This window comes from Caretta caretta, chromosome 1 (genome assembly GCF_965140235.1).
Source record: "Caretta caretta isolate rCarCar2 chromosome 1, rCarCar1.hap1, whole genome shotgun sequence".
Taxonomy (NCBI): Eukaryota; Metazoa; Chordata; order Testudines; family Cheloniidae; genus Caretta; species Caretta caretta.
Genome location: NC_134206.1, coordinates 249,296,504 through 249,322,572, shown reverse-complemented (window position 1 = coordinate 249,322,572; position 26,069 = coordinate 249,296,504). Strand labels below are relative to the sequence as shown.

At 45.1% G+C, this 26,069-nt stretch overlaps 1 protein-coding gene across 3 annotated transcripts in view; it reads left to right on the top strand.

Moving 5' to 3' along the window:
- Window positions 1–855: 855 nt before the first annotated feature.
- Window positions 856–26,069, top strand: part of AGK (acylglycerol kinase) — a 58,558-nt gene continuing 33,344 nt past the window's right edge. Inside the window, exons 1-2 of one of the 3 annotated variants that reach the window (XM_048830521.2) lie at window positions 856–988; window positions 5,012–5,189. In XM_048830521.2, coding sequence (XP_048686478.1) covers window positions 5,080–5,189 — 110 coding nt within the window. In that variant the 5' untranslated portion in view covers window positions 856–988; window positions 5,012–5,079. Of the gene's footprint in view, window positions 989–1,124; window positions 1,412–5,011; window positions 5,190–26,069 lie in introns of those variants that run through there. The other 2 variants (XM_048830512.2, XM_048830503.2) reach the window with 2 other exon arrangements.

The window sequence follows — 26,069 nt, the reverse complement described above, 5'->3', positions numbered from 1 at the left end:
TGATTATCCACCAAAGCCCTCAAATCTTTTTCGTAGTCATTGCTTCCCAGGATAGAGTCCCCCATTCTGTAAGTATGGCCTACCTTCTTTGTTCCTAGATGTATACATGTACATCTAGCCATATTAAAACATACATTGTTTGCTTGCACCAACCTTACCAAGCGATCCAGGAGAGACTTTAAACACTACCTTAAAATTAGTCCCCAAAGAGTATCCCATTATTAAATGAGTGAGTCATGGAGCAAGATATGTATAAAGGAAGGGAGCGGAGGGCTAGTCCCCATTACAGTTGCAGTATTATTTCATTTTATTTCTCAGATAAGTGATTCTATTTCAATTAATTTTATTGGGGTTGTATAGCTTGCAGGTGGGCCCAATTCATCCAGCTCCGGTCAAATTAGTGGGACTGTGTTGCCAACTCTGACAATTTTATTATGAGTCTATCACAGTGCTTAATTTGTGCAAGGGTTTGCCAAGGCTGAGCCTCAGCACCTCAAGGCTTGGCAATTCATAGCTCTGCTACCTTTGGGGTTGCCATGTCAGATATGAAAGTAAAAAAATTGCTTGAGCCCTGGCACCTTTCATTACAAATTAAGCACGGCTCTAGCGACATTTAGTATTCTTTTTAGAGCCTCACCTCTTAGAGGCCTGTGAGTATGTGAAAATCTCAGCTGTCATTAACAACAACAAAAATACAACTTACTAGCCCTCATGGGAGAGGGGCAAAGCTGGAAAACAGGAATGCTAAATGATCAAAAACCAGGAGGCAAATAAAAAGAACCCCACCTTGTATTATATTTTAAATTCTCATGATTTTTAAGCCAATCTCAAGATATGTTGGGGCTTGCCTCACAATTTTTTTTGCATGCTTGGCATCAGCATTAGCGAGGGGATCAGCTGCTTTTCAAGGCCACCCAGGATATACCCCTATGAAAAAAGGAGGAGAGCGGTTATTGTTGGGGGACGTGGCACCAGAAGGTGGTATGCGGTAAGTCATAGGCACAGCTCGGAAACCAGGAAAGGTGAAATCCTGCCGCTTCCCCCATTGAAGTCAAGGGCAAACCCGGCACTGACCAGCCCAGACAGGCCTCCCCTCCAGAAGCGCTGGAGCGGGCCAAGCGCCTGGCTGGCGGCAGCGCCCGAACGCGCCACCTCGGTGCAGGAGGCTGGGCCCCATAAGGGCGCCCCTTAACACAGGCCCGAGGGCCGGAGTCAGCCCAGCCCAGCGCCCCGCTGACCCTTCCCGCGGCCCCGCCAGCCCGGCGCGGGGCGGAACCGAGCGCCGCGGGAGCTGTTTCCAGTGGGGACCGTGCTCGGGCGGCGGCAGGAAGGAGGCTGCGGCGTGTGCGGGGGCTGCGGGGACCCGGGCCCGGCTGCGCGTCCGAAGCCCCCGCCAGGCAGAGGCTGCAGGGTGAGAGGGGGCGGCAGGGCAGGTGGGGGGAGAGAGGCGGCAGGGTAGGCATGGGGCGCAGAGGCTGCAGGGGGAGAGAGGCTGCAGGGGAGGGCAGGCGGGGGGAGAGAGGCTGCAGGGGGGCAGGGTAGGCATGCATGGGGCGCAGAGGCTGCAGGGGGGCAGGGCAGGCATGGGGCGCAGAGGCTGCAGGGGGCAGGGCAGGCATGCATGGGGTGCAGAGGCTGCAGGGGGAGAGAGGCTGCAGGGGGGCAGGGTAGGCATGCATGGGGCGCAGAGGCTGCAGGGGGGCAGGGCAGGCATGGGGCGCAGAGGCTGCAGGGGGCAGGGCAGGCATGCATGGGGTGCAGAGGCTGCAGGGGGAGAGAGGCTGCAGGGGGGCAGGGCAGGCATGCATGGGGTGCAGAGGCTGCAGGGGGAGAGAGGCTGCAGGGGAGGGCAGGCGGGGGGAGAGAGGCTGCAGGGGGGCAGGGTAGGCATGCATGGGGCGCAGAGGCTGCAGGGGGGCAGGGCAGGCATGGGGCGCAGAGGCTGCAGGGGGAGAGAGGCTGCAGGGGGCAGGGCAGGCATGCATGGGGTGCAGAGGCTGCAGGGGGAGAGAGGCTGCAGGGGGGCAGGGCAGGCATGGGGCGCAGAGGCTGCGGGGCGAGAGGGGAGCAGGGCTCACAGAGGCTACCGGGCGTGGGGGGCCGCAGAGGCTGCCGGGCGCGGGGGTTGGGTCTGGTAGGCTGCACAGAGGGCATTGGGCTGTTCAGTTATTTGCGTGCCCTCAGGTATAGTACTGCAGAGAGTGTCTGTCATTTGTTCTTTTTTGCACTTGATGGTGAAAACCGTGTGTGGCGAATAGGCATTGAGTGCCTATATGTGGGGCCCTACCAAATTCATGGTCCATTTTGGTCAATTTCACAGCCATTGGATTTAAAAAATTGTAAATTTCATGATTTCAATGGTGCATCCCATGAAGTGAGCTGTAACTCATGAAAGCTTATGCTCAAAGCAATTTGTTAGTCTCTAAGGTGCCACAAGTACTCCTTTTCTTTTTGCGGATACAGACTAACACAGCTGTTACTCTGAAACCGTTCATGATTTCAGCTATTTAAATCTGAAATTTCACAGTGTTGTAGTTGTAGGGGTCCTGACCCAAACAGGAGTTGTGTGTATGGGCGGGGGAGGGTCGTGGTACTGCTACCCTTACTCCTGCACTGCTGCAGGTGGCAGCAGCTGCCTTCAGAGCTGGGCAGCTGGAGAGCGGTGGCTGCTGGCTGGGAGCCTAGCTCTGAAGGCAGAGCTGCCGCTGCCAGCAGCAGCGCAGAAGTAAGGATGACATGGTGTGGTATTGCCACCCTTACTTCTGCGCTGCTGCCTGCAGAGCTGGGCCCTCAGCAGCCACTACGCTCCAGTCACCCAGCTCTGAAGGCAGCAGCACAGAAGTAAGGGTGGCATGGTATGGTATTGCCACCCTTACTTCTGCACTGCTGCTGGTGGGGCACTGCCTTCAGAGCTGGGCACTTGGCCAATAGTTGCCGCTCTCCGACCGCCCAGCTCTGAAGGCCATGCAGAAGTAAGGGTGGCAATACCACGACCCTCCTTAAAATAACCTTGCAATTCCCTTTCGGGTCTGGACCCCCTATCTGAGAAACGCTGGTCTCCCCCATGAAATCTGTGTGGTATAGGGTAAAAGCACACAAAAGACCGCTCTCATGTGGGGAGGCCAGATTTCAAGGTCCGTGATGTGTTTTTCATGGCTGTGAATTTGGTAGGGCCCTAGGTATATGGTATGCAGAAACAGAGAGCATTTTTATGGACCCGCCAAGGGAGGAGAGGATTTCCTTACCAGTTAGAGATGGTTAGGTGACCTTATAATAGTTTTCCTGTTGTGGAAAGCATGTTTGTTGTGCAGGCTAACTGTGCAGACAGATCTATCCCTCTATCAATAGGTGTTTTTCAGCTCTTGGTCAAAAACAACGAGGAGTCCTTGTGGCACCTTAGATGAGGTGAGTTGTAGCTCACGAAAGCTTATGCTCAAATAAATTTGTTAGTCTCTAAGGTGCTGCAAGTACTCCTTTTCTTTTTGCGGATACAGACTAACATGCCTGCTACTCTGAAACCTTAGAGACTAACAAATTTATTTGGGCATAAGCTTTCTTGGGCTAGAACCCACTTCATCAGATGCATGGAGTGGAAAATACAGGAGCAGGTATAAATACATGAAAAGATGTGAATTGCCTTACCAGGTGTGAAGTTAGTCTCACAAACAATTCAATTGACAGCAGGATACTAAGGGAGGGAAAATAACTTTTGAAGTGGTAATGAGAGTGGCCCAGACAGTTGACAAGAAGATGTGAGTAACAGTAGGGGGAAATTAGTATTGGGGAAATTAGAGTTAGGTTTCATAATGACCAACTACTCCCAGTCTTTATTCAGGCCTAATCTGATGGTGTCCAGTTTGCAAATTAATTCCAGTTCTCCAGTTTCACGTTGGAGTCTGTTTCTGAAGTTTTTTGGTTGAAGAATTGCCACTTTTAGGTCTTTTATTGAGTGGCCGAGGAGATTGAAGTGTTCTCCTACTGGTTTTTGAATGTTATGATTCGTGATGTCAGATTTGTGTCCATTCTTTTGCGTAGAGACTGTCCGGTTTGGCCAATGTACATGGCAGAGGGGCATTGCTGGCACATGATGGCATATATCACATAGGTAGATGTGCAGGTGAATGAGCCCCTGATGGTGTGGCTGATGTGGTTAGGTCCTATGATGGTGTCCCTTGAATAGATATGTAGACAGAGTTTGCACCGGGGTTGGTTGCAGGGTTTGATTCCTGGGTTGGTGTTTTTGTTCTGTGGTGTGTGGTTGCTGGTAAGTATTTGCTTCAGGTTGGGGGGCTGTCTGTAAGCGAGGACTGGCCTGTCCCCCAAGGTCTGTGAGAGTGAGGGATTGTCCTTCAGGATAGGTTGTAGATCCTTGATGGTGCGCTAGAGAGGTTTTAGTTGGGGGCTGCAGGTGACAGCTAGTGATGTTCTGTTAGTTTCTTTGTTGGGCCTGTCTTGTAGTAGGTGACTTCTGGGTACCATTCTGGCTCTGTCAATCTGTTTCTTCACTTCAGCAAGTGGGTATTGTAGTTTTAAGAATGCTTGATAGAGATCCTGTAGGTGTTTGCCTCTGTCTGAGGGATCGGAGCAAATGCGGTTATATCTTAGAGCTTGGCTGTAGACAATGGACCGTGTGGTGTGGTCAGGGTGAAAGCTGGAGGCATGTAGGTAGGAATAGCGGTCAGTAGGTTTCCGGTATAGGGTGATGTTTATGTGATCATCGCTTATTAGCATTGTAGTGTCTAGGAACTGGATCTCTTGTGTGGACTGGTCCAGGCTGAGGTTGATGGTGGGGTGGAAATTGTTGAAATCTTGGTGGAATTCCTCAAGGGCCTCCTTTCAGTGCATCCAGATGATGAAGATGTCATCAATGTAGCACAAGTAGAGTAGGGGCGTAAGGGGATGAGAGCTGAGGAAGTGTCTAGTTTCCTTGAAGGGAAAGGAAGCAGGGGTTTTAGAAGCAATAATATCACAGTTGTCTCTGCTCTCATTGAATTAATCTTGTTATTATTAGCTCATCACACTGAGACTTCCAAGTTCTCATCCTCCATCCTCTTCCTGCATTGCCCCGTGAAGATAGACATGGCCAGGGTGGTCAGAATGTTTAAAACCTTCAGGACTCACTGGAAGAAAACCACAGTTGGGGTCTGCTTGCTCACCTGGGGAGGAAACTGGCTCTATGGAAAACACTGGTAATTATTACCTGCCCTTAAAGAAGTACGATAACAATGAACCTTTGTCTGTATTTTTGCTAATACCTTTTGATGTGACATGTGGATAGTAGTGTAATTGGGCAAACATCTGTAAAACTTGAGAAGGGTGGTTATAGATAGAGCTTCTTGCTTGGGACCCGTTAACAGCCTACAGGGCAATGACAAGACTGAGAGGTTTTTACATAGGCATGGTTATCCAGAGAGAAGCTGCAGTAGCTTAGCTATAGGAAGTGTACCTCTCGGGGAATTCTGCACCAAAAAATAAAACTCTCTGCACACAGTATTTTAAAATTCAGCATATTTTATTTGTCAAAATAACACAGTGTAATCACTCTGGTTTCAATTATTTTGATAATTTATTTAAACTACAATACAACGGCTGGAGAATGGGGTGGGGAAGTACTGGAGGAAATCCCCAAACCCCCTTGCCTAACAGTAATGTAGCTAGGTTTGACCCTTTATTTCTTATATTTATTAGTCAACAAATATATGCAGCCATATGCTCAGTGTTACATCATAGGCAACTGAAGAGCAAGTGAGGGCTGGGGAATCAAACCCACAATTTATATTGGCTACTGATCATCTCCAGAAAGGTCAGTAACAAACAGTTCATGGAGCACATTTTGATAGGAAATTTTACAGTACAAAACTTTAGATTCATTCTAATCACTAATGTACCATAGGTTTCAGAGGAACAGCCGTGTTAGTCTGTATTCGCAAAAAGAAAAGGAGTACTTGTGGCACCTTAGAGACTAACCAATTTATTTGAGCATGAGCTTTCGTGAGCCACAGCTCACTTCATCAGATGTGATGAAGTGAGCTGTGGCTCACGAAAGCTCATGCTCAAATAAATTGGTTAGTCTCTAAGGTGCCACAAGTACTCCTTTTCTTAATGTACCATAAGCATTTATAAGGCCATACTGCCCTTTACACCACTCTGGCAATGTAATGGAGCTTTAAAATGTTTACATCTGTTTTATACTCGTGGGGGAGTTCACAAAGACAATGGAACAATTCACTAAGCAGTCAGGCTGCTGCATTCTGCTCTGCCTGAGGGGACAGCGCCTGCCCCATGCCTACCTCCTCAGAAACACCCCAAAACTCTGCCCCTCCACATCGAGCATGCTGCAATAGCAAGTGAGAGGAACAGTGTGTCTCTCTCACATACATGACTGCCCGGCTCCCACTCCCCTTCCTGGTGGTGATTTACGTCTCTACCAGACCAACCTGCCTGCACTGCTGGGTATGGGCACCTGACTACTCTTGCAGCTTCCCTTTGCTTCCCTTTCAGAAGTAATTTTTCTGTGGGGAAGCAAAGAAATCTGTGGGGGACATGAATTCTGTGCACCACAGTGACGCAGAATTCCCCCAGGAGTATCTGATACGTCAAAAGGGATTACTTTTTAAACTTTTTTATAATGACTGGCTCTTAAAAATAATATTATTCTTAAATTTCGACACAACAGGAATGCTTGTTTTCTATTAAGACAGGTACCTTCTATGTACATGGCTCAGTTCTCTTTGAAAGTATCATACCACTTTAAAAAAAATATCATTAATTCTTTGTATTCCTTTTCTTCTGACATTCTGAGAAGCACTTGTTCTTCTGGAGATACTCTCCTTCAAGCTCACCTAAGTTTTTTAAAATAGATTTTTAAAGCACAGGAAGCCCTTTGGGGTTATTGGTTGCCCCTTCCATTAAGCCACATTCTTAAGAAGACTGCTGAACTTAACCTATGACTTCCAGACTCAGTCATCCAATGGCTTCTCTGTCATAAATTTGAGGTAGTTCCTACAGTACCTTAAAGAGACAGACTAGTGGAGTAGAATGGATTGCCTCGGAATTAGGCTGGAGGAGAGAGAGATTTTTCTCCTCTAAGTTGTAAAATCCAGTCGGCCAAATATTTGTTGTTGTTCGAACAGCATTATAGCAGTGAATAAAAATATAAGTCCTGCGCCTGCAAATAGTTTCTCTAGCACAGATTCCTGTGCCTGTGTGGATGTCAGTAGCACTCCACATGAACACAGTGATATGCCCAAGTGGATCTGATTGCACAATTAGGGTTTTCCCCATTATTTTTGTTATTAATGTAGTTCTTATGAAAGGTGCCAAATTCACAGGCCTTGGAAACTTTAGTTCTATAACAGGTACAGCATTAGCCGCAGCATTTAAGCTTCCCTGCCTTGCTTTGTCTTGTGCTACCAACAGAACTGGATGGGCCACCTTCAGGAAGGATTTGGTGGTTCAGGCTTCATACTCATTCAGTTTTTGACCTCCCTACTGGTAGCTCCCTTACTAGAGTGTGGATAGGGCACTAACAGTCATTCTAACTACCTTATATGCAACTAGTGCAATTGTTATCTTCACCTGCATGTTAAAGTACTATTTTTAAGTGCCCATCAATAAGCACACATGTGATTTCAGCATCAGCACAACTTTAGTTCCCGTGATTGCATTCTAGATATGTCAGCATCTGCCATAGGCAAAATATTGTTTGCCTTTTGAAATAAGATCACCCGCTCCTCCCTCACCAACTAGAGCAACAGCATGTATAGTATAGTTTCCTCTGTTGCTCGTTTCTGTTATCTCTGGAATAAATGTTCCCCACAGGGCTCTAAATCCTGGACTGGTTTCTGAAAAGTTTTAAACAGACTTAAATTTCAATCCCAATTTTTAAGATTACTGTTAACATGATTTCATTATAGTGCAAATATAGCCAAATGATTCTGAGGTGCTATTGCTTTGGGGGTTGCAATTTGCTCCATCATCTCCCTGTGTCTTTTAAATCAGTGTGACAAGGGCTTAACTGTTTTTTCCCCCTAATGTTAAAATGCTGCCAAGGCCTCAGTGGAAAACAAATCTGCTTATACTGTGTATTATATTTTTCTTATTTCTTGTTCCCGGTGCTTTTTTTCTTCCTAGGGATATCTGCATTAAATCAGAATCTTTGTTTTGAAGTGTCAGTCTGCTTTGGCGGCTTTCTTCATGCCTAACTCTTGGGGCTTAGCTGTCTTCAGGGAAGTCACACCAGCAGAAAATTTGGCCCATAGTCTTTTCTTTGTGATAGTGTAATTGGTTACTGTGGCACTGATTGATGCCATGGAGCATGATGACTTCAAGTGAGGAATAAGCAGTGACAGCAGATGAGCGGAGGTTCTGATTTCATGTACATGCCTCCAATAACCAAAAGACCAATGAAAGAGAAATGTCAACTACACGAAATTATAAGTAGAAGTGTCTCTTCTTAATAGGTTGCCTTTCACAATTTTTCTATGAGATGTCAGTGAGTCTTTGAGGCTATTCCCCCCTTTCTTTCCCCAGAAGCAGCAGAAAAGCTGACCTTTGGTTCCTATGCGAAAGCTTTGCCCACTCTCTTGGGTGCCCAAATAGAACCATATTCAAGCACTTTCTGCTGCATGGGTGGGGGGGAGGAGGGAAGGCCTTGGAGAGCCCTTTGAGGGTGACTCCACACTCCCTCCTCATACAGCACAGTGGAGCAGTCCTCTGCAGCAATATTCAGGGAGGATTGTGGACAGCACAGGAATATGTGCCCAGTGGGTCAACATATTGCATGATCCACTGGCCTTCAGAAGGAGTGATGGGCCACATTCAGTACTGCTCGTTTTGTCTTGTCATAAGAGTAGCTGGCACAGAGAATTCCATTTTTCATCATGTGACTCCCCCGCCCCAAGACACATCAGTCCATTTATGTGAGCTTTATTCCATTATTATTTGTATTACAGTAGCATCTAAAGGCCCATGAAAGATCATAGCCCCCCTCTGCTAGGCACGTTATCTGCATAGCAAGAGCTTACAGTCTAAAGCAGACAAGACAGACGTATGGTAGAAGGGGAAACAGAGGCACAGAGAGGGAAAATCACTGTACTGCCTTTGGTCCACATGGTGTATTCTGGAGTACTCTTTTCTACTTACTGTACAATGTGAACATTTTGCATATGGTATATTTCATGCTTTAAATTGCAACGGATTTTTGTGCAGATGGTTCCATGTAATTACCTGTAACTAAATAACTAGTTCAGTTGTTTTTGAATTCATTCTAAATAATGAAATTTAATTGAGCAATTATTTCAAGTTCTGTAGTATGTCTACAGAGAGGTGATTATGTTGGACAAAGCACAAGAGAATATACTGTGGGGAACAATACCACACAAGCAGGAGAGAATGGACTAGAAAATGCTTAATAGGTCCTTTATATCTCTAATCTATATAATCCTATTTAACTTTAATAAGGCACTGTAAAGGTTGGTAGGTCTGATTCATATAATTTTCTCCACTTTCGTCTCTTTGAAAAGTATCTGAGATTCTCCATGTCTTCGTCTCAGAATCTTTCTCTCCCCTGTAAATATAAAATATAAAGCTTTGGTGGGAAAAGACAGAACAGCTAGGACTTGAAAAATGTACCTAATCCCAACACATCCTAGCCCACCTAAAAAATATACATGTTGGCACACCCTGCTGAAATTAAAACGAATAAAACAGTTATGCACTATTTATTGTGTGCTGATGGATTACAATAAATTGTCATTCACCTTTCTACATATGTTTTAATATTTTGACTTGCTGTCTCTTCCCCTGCTTCCCTCCACCACCACCCCCCCTTAAATGCCTTCATTTCTTTCTGGGCTTCAATCCACAGTATTGCTTTCAGAGCATTCGAAAACTACGAGATTTTCTTAGAAATCATGAGATTTTAAAAACGCTAAATTTGGAGTCTCTTTGGTTGCCTTTGGAGTTTTCAGCATTTAGGGCTCATGTTTTACATTTTTGCTACAACCATGAGAGCTAGAAGCTTAATTTTTTTTTTTTTAAATGAAAGCTGAGATTCTCACATAGTCATGTCTCCAGGAATTGAGCTATAATGAAGAATCACAAGATTCACAATAAAATCATGAGAATTAGAAACACTAATTCTGCATTTTCTCTTCTATAATCATGCTTTATCTTTCCTTATGTTGTTTTCAGCTTCTTTTTTTCTCTTTCTTCTTCCTCCAATCCCTTTATATCTTTTTCCCTACATTATGTTCATTACCTCCTTCCCCATATTTTCAGTCTCCTCTCTTCCACTCTAAAAATCTCCCTCTACCATACTTCCCTTTTCTAACTTACTTTATTGGTCTCTCACCTGGCCACTCCCACATACATTAAACCATCACCTCACAACCACAAAATACTTGAAAATTTTGCTAGATTCCTGAAAGCCAGAGGACTAAACCCACTAGCCAAAAATTGATCTGAAAAATAATGGGGATGGGCTGTTATTCAGGAGCAACATCCAGCTGAGAAGCCACGTGGTCCTTCCACTAGTGGTGGGGAGTCCTAGTAGAGTCCTGTCTGTAGACCCTGTTCATCTAGACCACCTTTCTTATTTGTCTCCCTTCCTATCACAGACCCTCCTAGCTGCTGCCACCGTGGGCTGGGGGTGGAGATGTCACTGTACTATAAAGAACTATTTAAATAGAATGTTGTGAGATTTGCTTTTAAAAAATCCTGTTTTAAACATGCCTCCCCCGTTCCCCTATTTATGTGTAGAAGGGTCTCTTGGACAGGCCAAAGAGCCACTCTCTGTGGGGGCACCTGCTTGTTTACTGTCAATTTTGACTCCACCATGCTTTTCCTGGCAAACACACTTCCTCAGGATCTGGGGAAGGGGCCTGCATCATCAAGGAAACAGTGAAACTGACTATAAACAAAGTGTGTCAAAAACACAACACAAATAAACAGGAAAAAATAGAGGGGAGTTTAAAAAAAACCCTCTAATCTCTTTCGGTTTCAGTAATGTTGGAGATTACTTGTAACAAAAGTAGGCACAATATTTTCATATGGAAGTGTGATTTTTTTCAGGTTGATGCCCCTTTAACCTCCCTGTGTTTTAAGTTTTCCTGTCTACAAAGTGGAAATAACACTTTCCTACCTGATGTGGTTTTTGTGAAGATGATTAATTCATTTGCAAAGTGCTTTGAGTTCCTTGGGTGGAAGATGAAACATAACTGTAAAGTGTTGTTGTTTATCTCAAAACAGTATTTCTTGTGGTTGAAAACAAGGCTTGACATAGAGATCTTTCTGGATCTCTGTGGAGCGCTATTGCTGGGGCAGGAGACAGAGAAGCCAAAAGATGAGTGTGAATTATTTATGTGCGTATTTAGTTTAATATTTTTTCCCATCCCTTGTCAGAATGCCAGATTTTTGTGGAAAGGAAAGATGGATATTCCTAGGAGTATCTTGAGCCTGTTGGGACAGTAAATACCCCTTTAAAATACCCCTTTGCTTAAAACTTGTCTGTTGTTTTTTTATTATTATTATTACTTATTAGGCATTGTTTATGGTTTCATTGTTATAATCCATTCTGGCTTAGAACTGGCTTGTTTTATCTTTAGTGTGTTCTGATTTTGAAGTATGTTGTTAAAAATAGAGAGCTCCAGGTCCATCTATAGGGCTGTATAAATACAATAGAAAGGAATGCTAATCCTTAGGAAACTAGCTAACCTCTCCCAGATGGACATCATATGGGAATGGTCTGATTTCCAAGATTTCCCCATAAACCTCTAGGGGCCGCTTTCCCTAGGGAGGAGGATGTGTCTTGTGGCTTCTGAGGAGCAGAGACAGGTCAGGATCCTTGTCTATAGTTATTCCTCCACTGGTGGAATGTGCTGCAGGGTCTGGGCTGTCAGACTGTGGCAGCATGTTTTCATGCACCCTTGGTGACGTACTGGTTACACTGGGGAGCACTAGAGGTGCGTTTAGCCCCAAGTACCTGGTGCGCGAGGCAACACTTGAAGCGCTTAATAAACTGAGTGTAGATTATGTTGCCTGTGAGGTTTGCCGTTGTCGACATCTGAGGCTAAATTACTATGCGTGAGGTGTACTTGACTAGACTTATATCTATCCTTTTAGAACAGCTTAAAGGTTTAGTGAAGTCTTGTGCTTCTGTTTCTGGCACTGCTGGAGTGTCTGACAAAAGGGTTTACTTTAGCTGACATCAATTCATATTAGCCTCTGACATCCTGGAATTAGCTGTCTGAGGCTTTGCTTGTTCATTTGTGCTGCTGAAGGAAGGTTTTTTGCTCCCTTTGGCTTTTCCATCCTCTCCTCAAGACTTCGCAGGAAGAAGCTCGTTTAGTTTTTGCCATTTCAAAGTTCATCTCTTTTTGGGTTCAGATGCTGTGATTGTAGCTTTCATTTGAGCTATTTAAAGTAACGACCTCTCCAGCAAATGAATGGCAAACCAGCCAAAGCCATCCTAGATTTGCTTAGGGACAGAAGAACTCTGGAGTAGCTGCTTTTGGCCAGATCCTCCCTTCAGATACACATGTGGCTCTCACTGACTTTACTGAGAGCTGCACATGCATATCTAAGGCAAGAATTTTGCACTTGATCTTCATAATTTCTCCATAGTTGCACCCCTTTCCCGTGGGAAAATTTGTTAGTGTCCTATAGTGGATGGACCCCAGAACCTACCTTTGGGTATGAAGAAAATGCCCCTTCTGTCCTACAGCTGGTAACAGGAAAGAGAGAGTAGAGCATGGTAACTCGCCACCATGCAAATCAGATGGCAGAGGCTTGTGGTAGCTCAGTATGAAGGTCAAAGAGCTGGTATCTCAGCCTGGCTGTGGCAGACACAATTTTTAAATGCAGCATTTGCCCCAGGGAGTGACAGTGAGTCATTGCACTAGCCTTTCACCTTCAGACACGTTAGTTCACATCCTGATTGATTTAGGTCACAAGTGAAAATGAGTTTGGCATGGGAGGTCCCGTATTCTAGTGTGGTGGATGGTATCGCCTTGAGAGAGGCACTGAACTGGAATAGCTGAGGTATTGCAGGTAAAAAGTAAAATAGGCTAGAAAGATGTGAGAGATGAACGGGAAGTGGGATAATTTGTACCATACCTGACTGGGCTGTGCCTGACTATAGCCCTAGTGCTATTATTACAAAACTCTAATTTCTCATAAAATACAAATGCTTAAAAAAATCCAAGTTCTTGCATTCAGGATAGAGGCTGTTCCAGCAGCACAGGAAAAGGAAAGGTAGAATACCATCCTGCTGCATGTGAGTATGTTTCCATTGACCTTCCCTGGAATTATGCCAGTTTACACTTGGGTTTCCTTTTGTCCTGTGTATATATTAAAGGATGTGCTCAAGATGCAAGGCGAAAGCTTAAGGTAAGCTTTGTGTGCATGCAGCTATGTGACAATACTACACTTTTGTTGAAAGTCAAATAGAGGTTTACTTGAGACTTTGGTTACAAAATCAAGGTGATAGAGTTGAATTATCTTTGGAAATGGGGAGAGGACAGGATAGATAACCTCATCTGGTTATGTCACTGCATGGTAATTGGCTGGAACTACAGTAGAGTCATTTCAGAGGATCAAGGAGACTCTGGGACTTGGCTGGCCTAAGCGGTTATGATCTCTAAAACCCTAAAAGTTTGGAACCCCCTGGTGACAGATTGCTGCTTCTTACATTCTGTCTCAGCGGTTAGATGTAATGAGGTGGTATTGGAACTCTCCAAGACTGGCAACGGGGTCTGAATTGGACACCCTTGTTGGCACAGTGCACAAATCATCTCTTTGAATGTGAGCGGGTGCCTTGTCCAACCTGCTCTACAGACATACTCCTCGCAATATGTGAAGTCCAAACTCTGCCCCATCACTCACAAAGAAAACAACAATTTATAACATAAAAGTCAGTTCAAACTTTCTACCCAGTTTTGGCTACTTCTCAAAATACTTCTCGGCTTACACCCCAGGACCTCTCCTCCACACTTCCCGTATATCCAGGTGGCATAATGAGTCACCTGCTTAAGTGAGTTCTGCCAAATTACGTTTGCTAAATTCTTTCCTGTCACGATCGGCACCTGCTTAACAAAGTGGGTGTTTCAGGCAAATGCCGCCAGCCTGTTACAGTGATGCTTTTGATAGACTCTTGAATCATAATTGACAGGGTGGGCCTTTATATTTATTGTGTCAAAGTGGTGGGCACCGTGTATAAATATCTGTTTTAAATAAGTGATGCATTTTCACCTTCCATGTGTGGCAAACAAGGAGTTGACTTTCACCACAGAAAATATTGGCTAGGTTCACAGGGCTTTGGCTCTCATTGCCAGTAAACTAAGTGTCATTGGTAGCATTAATTTGATTGCTGCACTTTATGTCCCTGCCAGATGATAACTCGGTTTGTCACTTTTTTGAAGGTTCCATCCTGAGCAGCTGCTGCAGCTTTTTTGATATTAACTTCATTAAAAACATTGAGCATAAATGCAAAGTCTGGGGAAGCTGATTCAGACTGAGCATCTGATGTTCACATCCTCCCAAAGCCAAGCTTGTAATAGAAATACTAATGTTCTGGTCGTGACGAGTGGCACGGATGCTGCAGTTATATCAGGAAAAGCCAAAGTCCTCTTTGATATAACGAACATCTTTGAGGAGCTGCTGCTGTGGTAGTTTAGTTGTTAAGTGCTGAACCGGTGCTTGGTGCTATACAAAAGACAAAGGAAGATGTAATACTCCCCTTGGGTGATTTTTGAGTAAAATATTGTCCTTGATCCTCAGTCCTGGCTGAGGAAACTCAGTACTGAAACCAGGGGGAGAGAGCACCTCTGTATGTTCAGGGTTCTGGAGGTATGAGTTAGAGGAGCCCCAAGGGATATTCTAATGGCATGGCAGCCCAGAATAGCTAGAGTGCAATGGACTCTGGCCACGTGTCCTTTCTTCCTGTGGCATGCCTCTGTGCTGGGGGGAGGAAGGGGAGGATGCCATACAGCTGTTCTGCTGGGTCTGTGTCACTGGAGGTGTTTCCAGATGGCAGGTTCTAGAATCAGAGCCACTATCTTTATGTTTCAGAGGAACAGCCTTGTTAGTCTGTATTCGCAAAAAGATAAGGAGTACTTGTGGCACCTTAGAGACTAACCAATTTATTTGAGCATGAGCTTTCGTGAGCCACAGCTCACTTCATCAGTGAAGTGAGCTGTGGCTCACGAAAGCTCATGCTCAAATAAATTGGTTAGTCTCTAAGGTGCCACAAGTACTCCTTATCTTTATGTTCAACACTATGTAACAAAAGACCAAAACTAATTTACAGAAGCAATAAATAGTATTTTCCCATGTGGGTTCTTCACATAAAATCCCCTCCTGCCCTGTCCATCCTTCTGAGGCTCTGCACCACTGTGACCTTTCTTACTGGAGAATCCGACGGGATTCTTCAAAGAGCTTCACTCTGGGCTCTGTCAATGGAGTCGGTCGATGAGGCACCCCTTCCCCTTTTTTTCTTCTCCCTTCACTTTTGCAGCATAACCTAGCTAGGCCAGTTGTGAGCAATGTAATGGTTAATTTCGACATCAGGAAAGCAGCACTGCATAAACCAGCAGATGCTGTACTTTACGTTTGTTTTGCTGTAAGGCATAAGCTGTGTCTGTAAGCCTCGAGGGAAAGACCAGGGTAGAAATTCCTTCATGGTTTACCTGTGGATATCACCATAGTTATAGGAAATGTCTGTGCACTCTTTCAGGCAATATGATAGATCAGTCAGCTGGTAAATATGTAACTTCTCTCTGCCTCTTTCTTCTCCTTATCAGAGTGTTACATTAACTGTTTCATTACTTTACTATCTGGTGCTGGTAAATAAAATACAGAAAGCAGTACAAAATGTCCCATATTTAACTAATCATTCTTTACTAGCTAGCATTTCAAACATCCATGGTCTGATAACCCAGTATGGACAGAGACTGAATCATGTTTTATGGACAGAAGGCTGAAAGGTTACCAGTTTATCTGCTGTTTTTTGAGCAGTATGGTTCAAACTATGACAAACTTTATCTGTAGAAGCCCTCAAAAACCTATTTTTCAGCGCTTTGGTTCCACCATATGGAATGAGTAAAGGCAGATGAATTACGGAGGAAAAGTACTGGTACTTCTCTGAGCTTTTGTTTTCTTTTTTAACAGGGAGGGTAATTAACCATTGGAACAATTTACCAAGGATCCATAGGGATAGACTAAATTTTTAAAGAAATTAAAACTAGAGCACAAGATAGCAGCTACCTTGGAAGAAGTACTGGCTCATAACCTCACTCCACTTTGACCCTAGAAAATAAGGGGTAGCACCAACCATGTGGTGAAAACAATTAGGGAGGGGGGTAGCTCAGTGGTTTGAGCATTGGCCTGCTAAACCCAGGGTTGTGAATTCAATCCCTAAGGGGGCCATTTAGGGATCTGGGGCAAAAATTGGGGATTGGTCCTGCTTTGAGCAGGGGGTTGGACTCTATGATCTCCTGAGGTCCCTTCCAATCCTGATATTCTATGACTTAAATAAACATATACTGAATCTAAAAATTAACAGAGAAGGAAACGAATGAAAAACCACCAGTGGCAGCAGTTCCTGTGTTTGGAAGTGTCATGTGCATGCTCTGGTGGGGCTATTTAGCATATCTGTGACTTGACAGCTTACTGTAGACAACCTGCACCTGGAAGTTGGTATGAGCACTGCAGACTTTATGGAATATCCTGGTTTAAACTTGCAGTTTGTGTAAATTGGTCCATGGGATTATTTCTGTATTGCCCACATTCACCATATCTGGCCTTGAATACAAATATTAAAGAGAGCATGATGGGACGTCCTGCTTGGGGTTCCCATAGGGTGACCAGATGTTCCGATTTTATAGGGACAGTCCCGATATTTGGTGCTTTTGCTTATATAGGCACCTGTTACCCCCCACATCCTGTCCCGATTTTTCACATTTGCTATCTGGTCACCCTAGGTTCCCAGAATTGTAAGCCACTGTGTTACCCCTCTCAGCCTCAGCAAGTGAGAGCTTTGCTGTTGCTAAGCTGTGTGTCAGCTTCCTGATACACCAGCTTGTCTGCCTTGCCAACAAACTATTCAGATGGGTGACCAGATGACAAGAACAAAATATCAGGACACATGGGGGGGTGGGCAGCACAGGCTCACCCACCCACCAGGGCCGGCTCTAGGTTTTTTGCCTCCCCAAGCGAAAAAAAAAAAAAAAGCCGGAGTGCTGCTGAAGCAAAATATCGGGACGCAGGACAAACAACTGAATAGTGGGACGATCCCGATTTTTATCGAGACGTCTGGTCACCCTATATTCAGGACACTGTCAATCCAAATCTTGCCTTGCAGGTAACAATCAGTGAACTCCAGAGTTCCCCGAGACTTCTCCTTGCAGTGTCTGGTCCTTCTCACTGGACACTCACAGAAGTTATTAAGTTTGCTGCCTCCAGAGAGACAGAACACATACCAGTTAGTTTAGCTGAAGACTCACACTTTGCTATAATACACAGCACAGAGATGGTTTTGTAATAAAGCAAGAATAAGTTTATTAACAATGAACAGAAGTTTAAGTGATGGTAAGACTATAAAAACAGATATAGTTACATACAAAACAAAACATGCTTTCTAGTGACTAAAAGTCAATTTCTGCAAGTTGTTATCTTTGTCTAGAGAGACAAAGATATTACTCCCCACCTTCACAGGCTCAGAGGGCACTGAACCCTGAGTCCCCTCAGTGATGGATAACCAAAGTGTTTTGTCCCCCTTATGTTATACAAGTCTCTTGTCTCTGCTTCAAGAGCCATGAAGGCTTCCTTTTGTGCAGATTCTGCACCGCAGATGTGATTGTTAAATGGTCTTCTCCCCAGCTCCTTTAGCTGGATGGCTTTGTTTACCTTGTACGTAAATGTACTTCCATTGTCCTCTGCGTGTAACCAAGCTGGTCGGACAGATAAATATATGTTCCTTTGTCTAGGGCAGGCTGAGTTTTATGCTCTGTCTCCCAAACACATTTTAAGAACATATTTCCCGCACACATGTAACTCTCTACATGTTAACCATACATACATCACACAATAATATTAATCACCAGTGTGTCCCTGGCTTTCATAATATACCTTACTCAATATACTTTTATAGTATAATATTGTATATATTCAGTTGATTCAATTGCTTGTTCTATGGGGTTCAGGCCTTCTGTTCCCCCCGTAGGGTGTCTGGACCCTGATTGTCACACATGAATGTTCAAATAGTGTGGCATTAAAAACTAGACCATACGCATCTGTTGACAAAGAATTCCCTATCTGTTAATAAGGTACTATCTTCTCCTGAGTTGAAAATTGGTTTAGATGGATTCAACTTGCTCTATATCCTCAAATCCATCAAATGCAGGCTTTGGTGGATCACAAGAGGCAGTGAATTTTAAAGTAGAGGTTCTCCACCAATAATGGACTGCTGCCTCACTCTAGGAGGCCAGCACTGGGTATGAACAACAAGAGCATGCCATCTGATAACTGCTGTAGGACATAGGGGAGAATAGGTATTGGAGATAGCCTAGTCCAAACCATAATTTGCTTACTCACCTGAGCCCAGAAGGTTGAAGATGGGGCTGAAGTATCTAATCAGTGGTGCAGTATGGACTTACTGGGCTGTATTAATAATTTCATGGTTTGCTATTTGGAATTAGCCGTGAGGGTTCTGTTACCCTGGCACTCAGTATAGCAAATGTAGGGAAATATTTGACGTGCAATCCATTTGAGAGCTGGAATTGCTTTAACTATTATTCCGTAGTAAAATTACTGCAATTAGTCACAAATCTGTCACTTATGGAAGTAATGTTCCTGTTTTTTAATACAAATGATGTATTTCTTTAGTTTTAAAGAGTAAACATTAGGTTAAAGGAATGCTGCTGTCTCTGAGGAAAACTTTGATTAATATTCCAATTAGGCACTATTTAGAGGATATATTATATGCTTTCTCTCTTGTTTTAGTCTTCCTTTTGTCTTTTTATTATTACTAAGGGTATTTCCATGGCTTTTGTGTTGCTAAGTCAATTTATTTGTTCCCCTAATTTATTCCTCGCCTGAATTCACCATTCCTCTGCTTTTGTGGCATCACGATTGTCTGCTACAGTAACCAGTGGTGATGTAACAAAGAGCAGACTATCTGATTCCGAGTGAGGGGAACAGCCTAAGATTGTGAAATTGTATGAATCAATGATCCTGCTTTAATCCAAATTTCTTTAACAAGGTGTCATGTTCTGGAGTGCAACCTAGACCAGTAGTAGGTTGTGTCACTGTCACCATCTGTCCTGTAGCCCTGGGTGTCTTAAAATGCTGTGCTGCTATAGCTCCCTGTCTGGACGCTTCCAACCAGCAGACAAGCATGCTGCTGTCTGAGTGTCTCTGTGGTGTGCAGGTCTGGTTCAGCCCTCTGATACCAGCAGCCTGCCTACAACACAACCGCCCCAGCCTGGCTTCCAGCAGCCTCAGTTATGACTTGCTGAGTGACCCCAGCACACCCCCAGTCCTGAATTTCCCCTGAACTGTCTACTCTGAATGTTCAGCACTCTCCTGGAGCATTCAGAGGAGTGATAAGGTCCATTGCTCCTTCAAAGAGACAAACGCACAGCGGTTTGTTGCTTTAGCTGGAGTTAACAATTGCTTTGGTTCAAACACAGAACTGGGTTGGTTAGGATTAAAAGTTAAAGAAGTTTATTAAGAAGAAGAGAGTGGTTCTAAGTGAATTCAAGTTCAAGGGATAAAGACAAAAAATGGTTACAAGAAAATAAAAGTAAAATACACTTTTCAGTGGCCAAGACTTAACTCAGCGCAGGGCTTTGGAACTTGTGCTTTGGCTCCGCTTCAGCTCCAGGCAAAAACCTGCTGCTCCACTGCTCCACAGCTGCTCCGCGCTCCAGCTCCGGACTCTGCTTCAAAGCCCTGACTCAACGAGCTACAGCCTTGGTTCAAGTTAAATTTCTTACTAGTCTTTTTCTTCCCAGCCATGGCTGACTTTCAGTCAGGACTTTCCTCAAAAGTGAAAAGCTGCTATTTTCTCTTGTAGGTGAAAGATCTTTGCCTAAGCAGGTTTCTCACCTATGTTCAGTTTCCAGAAATTTCTTAGTTAAAGGATCCATATTTCTTAACTTGCAAGAACTCTCGTCCCTTTGTCTGTCCATTGATGAAATGTCAAGATGGTGTCTTCTCTCTCCTTGTGTCTTCCCAAACTTCCTGGTTTGTCCCCAGACTCGTGATCAATTCATGCTATTCTTCCCTGCTTCCGGACATCCCATCCCCCTGCTGATTCATATGTAAATGGGGCTTCCATTGTTTTTGGTCACACTGCTTAATTTAATTGGAGACAGGTGAATGGCTGCCCTTTCTCCTGTCTGTGAGAGAACCTGTTTCACCCTGTGTTTGGTCACAGATGTTACTTAATGGTATTATGCTTTATCCATATTTCTTCACATGGTGTAAATACGTACATTTCACAATGATATTAATCACCAGTATGTCATGAACTTTCATGAAAGGTCTTACTTGACACACTTTTATAATACAATAATATTGTATTCCATCAGTTGATTCAGTTACTTATCACTGCAGGTTCAGACTCTCCCAAGATGTGATCTCCCCAGCTTCCTAGGTTGATGGCTTTGCTTAGCTTTTAAGTAAATGTGCCTTCATTGTCTCTGCCTGATGACCAGCAAATAGAGGCCTTTGTCTTGCCAAACACATTTTAAGAACATAATTCTAGCATATGCATAACTCTTTGTACACACCTGTACATACATGACACAAGAATATTAACGATCAGTAAGTTGTTAGTTGTCCCACAATATGTTACATGCCACCTTTTTGGGTATATATCATGACAACAGTGTGATATGTATAGTAAGTATGTCAGGCCTGACAAAAGTTGCTGACACAGTTCAGGGACTCCAGAAGTGGGCTGTCCTGTCCTGCAGGTGCTTTTTCCCTCGCTGCCCCCAGTCCCATCCAGTGAGTATTTGTTTTGATATTATTTTCAATTTATTATACACTCACTACAGATTTTAAATTTTTACTGTGCTAGAGATTTTTTTGTGTTGACAATGACTTACGCTTCAAAAATTTTCAAGGGAATGCTGGGGATGCTCTTGGTGCTCGGAAGAAAGGTGTGGGAGGTGGTTTTGCTATCTAAGAGGCAGTTGGGGCTTTTGGTACTATGGAAGGCAATACATCGTCTCCCCTTCTTTTGGGTAAGGGCAGAAGTGACTACTTCAGGAGACGGGGGTTTGAATTCTTTTTTTTCTTTGAGGAGTGTCCCTGTGGTGCTCCAATTTAGGTGTCTCGGCACCGTGCGCTTCTAGCCAGATACTTGTGGTAGTAGTGTCCCGGCTGGCTGCGCATGTGTGGCAGCCGTCTCTCACCGCTTCAAGTGGCTATCCCATGAGCACAGCCAACCGCCACCCAGTTCCTTCTCTACCGCCCTTGGTTTTAGTCGGAATGACAGCAGCGCCCTTATCTACTCTCATATTTCTTTAATCTCTGCCCTTTTCTCATGTCTGTTAATTTTCCTCATTGTTTATCTCTCTGTTCATTTTTCTTTTAGTTTTCATATTTAAAAAGAAAAAAAAAATCCCAGTTTTCTTCCCGCCTCAGGCGAGCAGTCGCTGAAGAAGCATTAGACTGGGACTATTACCATTCTTCATTCAGCTAGCCTCTCAGACATGCCTGGCTCTCCCAGGTTTCAAGCACTGTCTGACCTGCAGACTCTCAGTACCAGTGACAGACGGCCACTTGTAGTGAGTCCGTTGCCTGGGGGAGACACACACTACCCAAAAGTGTCTCCACTGCCAGAAACTCACAGCATGGACAAGAAAGGTCAGGGACTGCCAATTGAAACTTTTAATGATTGAGAGATCCCTCTGACCCCGAGTCCAGGACACCGACAGCACCCAGAGCGCCGGACCGCGAGGCACCAGGACCATCCGGTACCGAGACCCTGTGCAGTCTCATTCTCATAGCAGCAAAACTAAGCCTCTTAGCTCGGCACGAAGGGAACAGAAACCTCAGGCACAGAGCAGCGCTGTGGCGCCACGTGCTACAACAATAAAATATGACAAGTCTGCAGCACTGGCAACGCTCCCTCTGGTTCCCAGCCTGAGCTTGCCTGCACTTGGCACTGAGTCTCCCAGTCCCGCAACAGTTTGTCAGTCATGTGGACGTACTCATTGCTTCCACCCTGGGATCTCTGCTCTTTGGCACTGATGGCACCCGGCCACGTCAGGGCCAAGCTTTATCACCACACCTCTGGCTCGGCCCCTCCTCTCTCCAGTGATGAAGAGGAGGAACTGGAGACAGGAGTGGGCACATCTCATCACCCCATTCCTAAACCTGAGCCCACTTGGCCACAGGGCATGGGTTGGCAACCCCCACGTGGGTGCCCCCTCCCATGGCCTTCCCACTGCAGTGGGCATACCGGGACCCGTGGGCCTTATACAGAGCCCAAAACACCCAGCCATTCAATCCAGCTAGGTCCAGGACACAGGGATCGCCTCCGCCATCTGCTCCAGCTTCACCAGAACTGCTGGAAGAGGAAGCTGAAGAATCTGTGGCAGGCTGAAGGTGACACCCTCCCACCTACCCACATCCTGACTTTGTCTTCAGACGAAATAATAATGCTGCCTCCCCCCACATTGGGAGATGACTTCAAATCCTTTCAGGATTTGATTAAAAGAGTAGCTGATTCATTAGATATCTCACTGGCTGAGTTACTGGAGACTCAACATAAGCTGACAGATATATTGCAAGCTGTTCCATCAGATAAGATAGCACTACCCATTAATGCTGCCATCCTGGACCCAGCAAAAACCATATGGCAGACTCCAGCCCTGGCCCCCCTTCTTGTGAGCGATCTGACAAGAAGTACTATGTGCTGGCTAAAAGAGCTGAGCTTTTGTTTACCCACCCTACTCCAAACTCATTGGTGGTAGAGGCAGTTAATCAAAAGGGGAAGAAACATCAAACCAAAGCCACCCCCTATGATAAAGATTGGAAACGCCTAGATCTCTTCTGCAGGAAAGCCTATTCATCGGAGACCCTCCAGTTTTACATAGCAAACTAATGTGTTACTGGCCAAGTACCCAAATAAAATTGTTTCTCAGATGTCCTCTTTTATTGAGCACATCCCAGCTGACAAAAAAGAGCAGTATAAAGCTGATATAGCAGAAGGTTTCCTCATCACCAGAACTGCCCTGCAGGCTTCTCTGGATTCTGCTGACCCGGCAGCCCACTCCATTACCACATCCATTGTAATGCGGAGGGCTTCATGGCTCCATCTCTCCGGCTTCCCCAGGGAAGTTCAGGCGACAGTAGAGGACTTACATTTTGAGGGGCAAAAATTGTTTGCAGAGAGCACGGACGTCTCCTTACATACCATGAAGGACTCCTGTGTGACACCAAAGACCAGTTATTCTCAAACATTTGTACTGGTGACCCCTTTCACATAGCAAGCCTCTGAGTGCGACCCCCACCCTTATAAATTAAAAACACTTTTTAATGTATTTAACACTATTATAAATGCTGGTGGCAAAGCGGGATTTGGGGTGGAGGCTGACAGCTCCTGACCCCCCACAGAATAACCTCACGACCCCCAGTTTGAGAATCCCTGCTAAAGACACTTGGAATCTATATCCCTGCGAATAAAAATAAACAGGGCAGATTCTACGTCCAGCGATTCCTGTCCCATACACTCAGCCTCAACGACAGTATGATCAACACTGCAGACAGCGCCAGACGAGATGCCGTCAGACTCAGGAGCAGTTGTTAGCGTCTCAGCCATCCACTTCTAGGCAAACATTTTGAAGTGTTGTTCAAGGACATGAGAGCCCAACGTTCTCCAATTCCAGTCACCTCTAATTTCCAGCCCATTTGAGGACCACCTTACACCCTTTTACCCAGTCTGGAGAACCATTGCCACTGACAAGTGGGTTCTGGAAATTATACAGAAGGGCTATTCCATCCCTTTCTTTCCATTCCACCTACTCACCTCCCTTCCCCGCCCCTCTTCAGGGACGCAGCTCATGAGTACCTGTTACAGCAGGAAATACACCATCTCCTGCAATTGCATGCTGCAGAACCAGTACTGGTTTAGCACAGGGGTTGGGGGTTCTACTCACATTACTTTCTCACGCCAAAGAAAACAGCTGGATGGAGGCCCATTCTGGTCTTATGCAAACTGAACAAGTTCATGAGAACACAGTGCTTCAAGATGGTAACCCTAGCAACCATAAATCCAACATTGGAGAAAGGAGATTGGCTCTTGGCCCTCGACCTACAAGACGCTTACTTTCATGTCACTATCCACCCAGCGTCCAGGAGATTCCTACGATTCACTCTGGGCAGCCAACACTACCAGTATAAGGTACTTCCCTTGGGCCTTTCTGCGGCTCCAAGGGTTTTTTCCAAAGTACTGGCCATTGCAGCAGCACATCTTCGCAAGCAGAGTGTGACCATATTCCCCTATCTAGACAACTGCCTGCTAAAAGCACCGACATACGACGGGGCAGTTCGCACCACTCACACCACTCTAACCCTATTTACAAACCTAGGGTTACAAACCACCCTAGAGAAATCCACCTTGACCCCAACCCACCAACTGGACTTTATAGGGGTACACCTTGACTGTGTCACAGCATCAGCACGGTTTCTTGCCTTAAAAAAGCTAATCACAATGGTAAGACAGCCCACAAACGTCCGCCAGAACATACCTACAACTTCTCGACACATGTTGGCTACCACGTTTGTCATGAAACATGCCAGGCTATATATAAGATGTCTACAAACCTGTCTATGCACTGTACACATTCCTCAGGCACTCTATCAACAGACGGCTTACAATGCCCAGCAGAGTGAAAGACTCGCTCGCATGGTGGATAAAACAAACATCTGCTCAGATGTTCCCTTCTGAAGGGAAACCTCATCAGTCACTATCGCCACAGATGCCTCTCTGGTAGGATGGGGGACACACTTGGCCAACAACACCATCCAGGGCTGATGGTCCCCAGAGGAGTCAAATCTCCACATACATCTACTGGAGCTCTGAGCAGTTCAAAACGCCTGCCATTGCTTTCTCCCCCTGGTCCGCAACACAACTGTGCAGATTCTCATGGACAATTTGGCGACTATGTTTTATATAAATCACCAAGGAGGGGCCTGATTTTACCTGCTCTGCACAGATGTAGTCTGCCTCTGGCAATGCCTCTGGCATCTGCAACAACATACACCTCACGGCATCCTACCTACCTGGAAACCAGAAAGTCACAGCAGACAACCTCAGCAGGAACTTCTCATGGACGCATGAGTGGGAACTAGACCCACAAATTCTGCAAACTGTATTGACCTTTTTGCCACAACCCACAATGCCAAATGCCCACAATACTGTTCCCGAGTGGGACTGGGACACAACTCCCTCAGCGACGCCTTCCTTAACAAATGGGAGACCCTGCTCCTGTACGCCTTCTCTCCCTCCTACCCCCCCCCCACCGCTATGTTGAGTCGTGTCCTACACAAGATCAGACAATACAAATCCAGAGTCATCTTGATTGCACCAACATGGCCCAGACAGACAAGGTTCCCATACCTGGCCCAGATGGCTGTCAGATCACGAACCCTTCCCCTCTTGTCTCACCTACTGACACAGGATACGGGACACCTCCATCACCCTACCATTCCAACGCTTTGTTTCAAGGCAGGGCTAATCCAAGGATGACAGAATTTGAAACATGCTGCTCCAAGGAGGTCCAAGACATTCTGCTTAATGGCCGATGTGTCTCCACACGAAAAACATTATGCACACAAGTGGAAAAGATTCTCCATCTGGTGCCGAAACAAGCACATCATTCCACAATCGGCCCTGTTACCCACTATCCTTGATTACTTTATTGACGCTCAAAAAATCGGGCATCTCAACTAGCTCCCTTAGAGTGAATTTATCAGCCATCACTACCTTTCACGACAAGGTGGATGGACTCACGGTCTTCACCCATCCACTAACTAAGCGCTTTCTCAAGGGT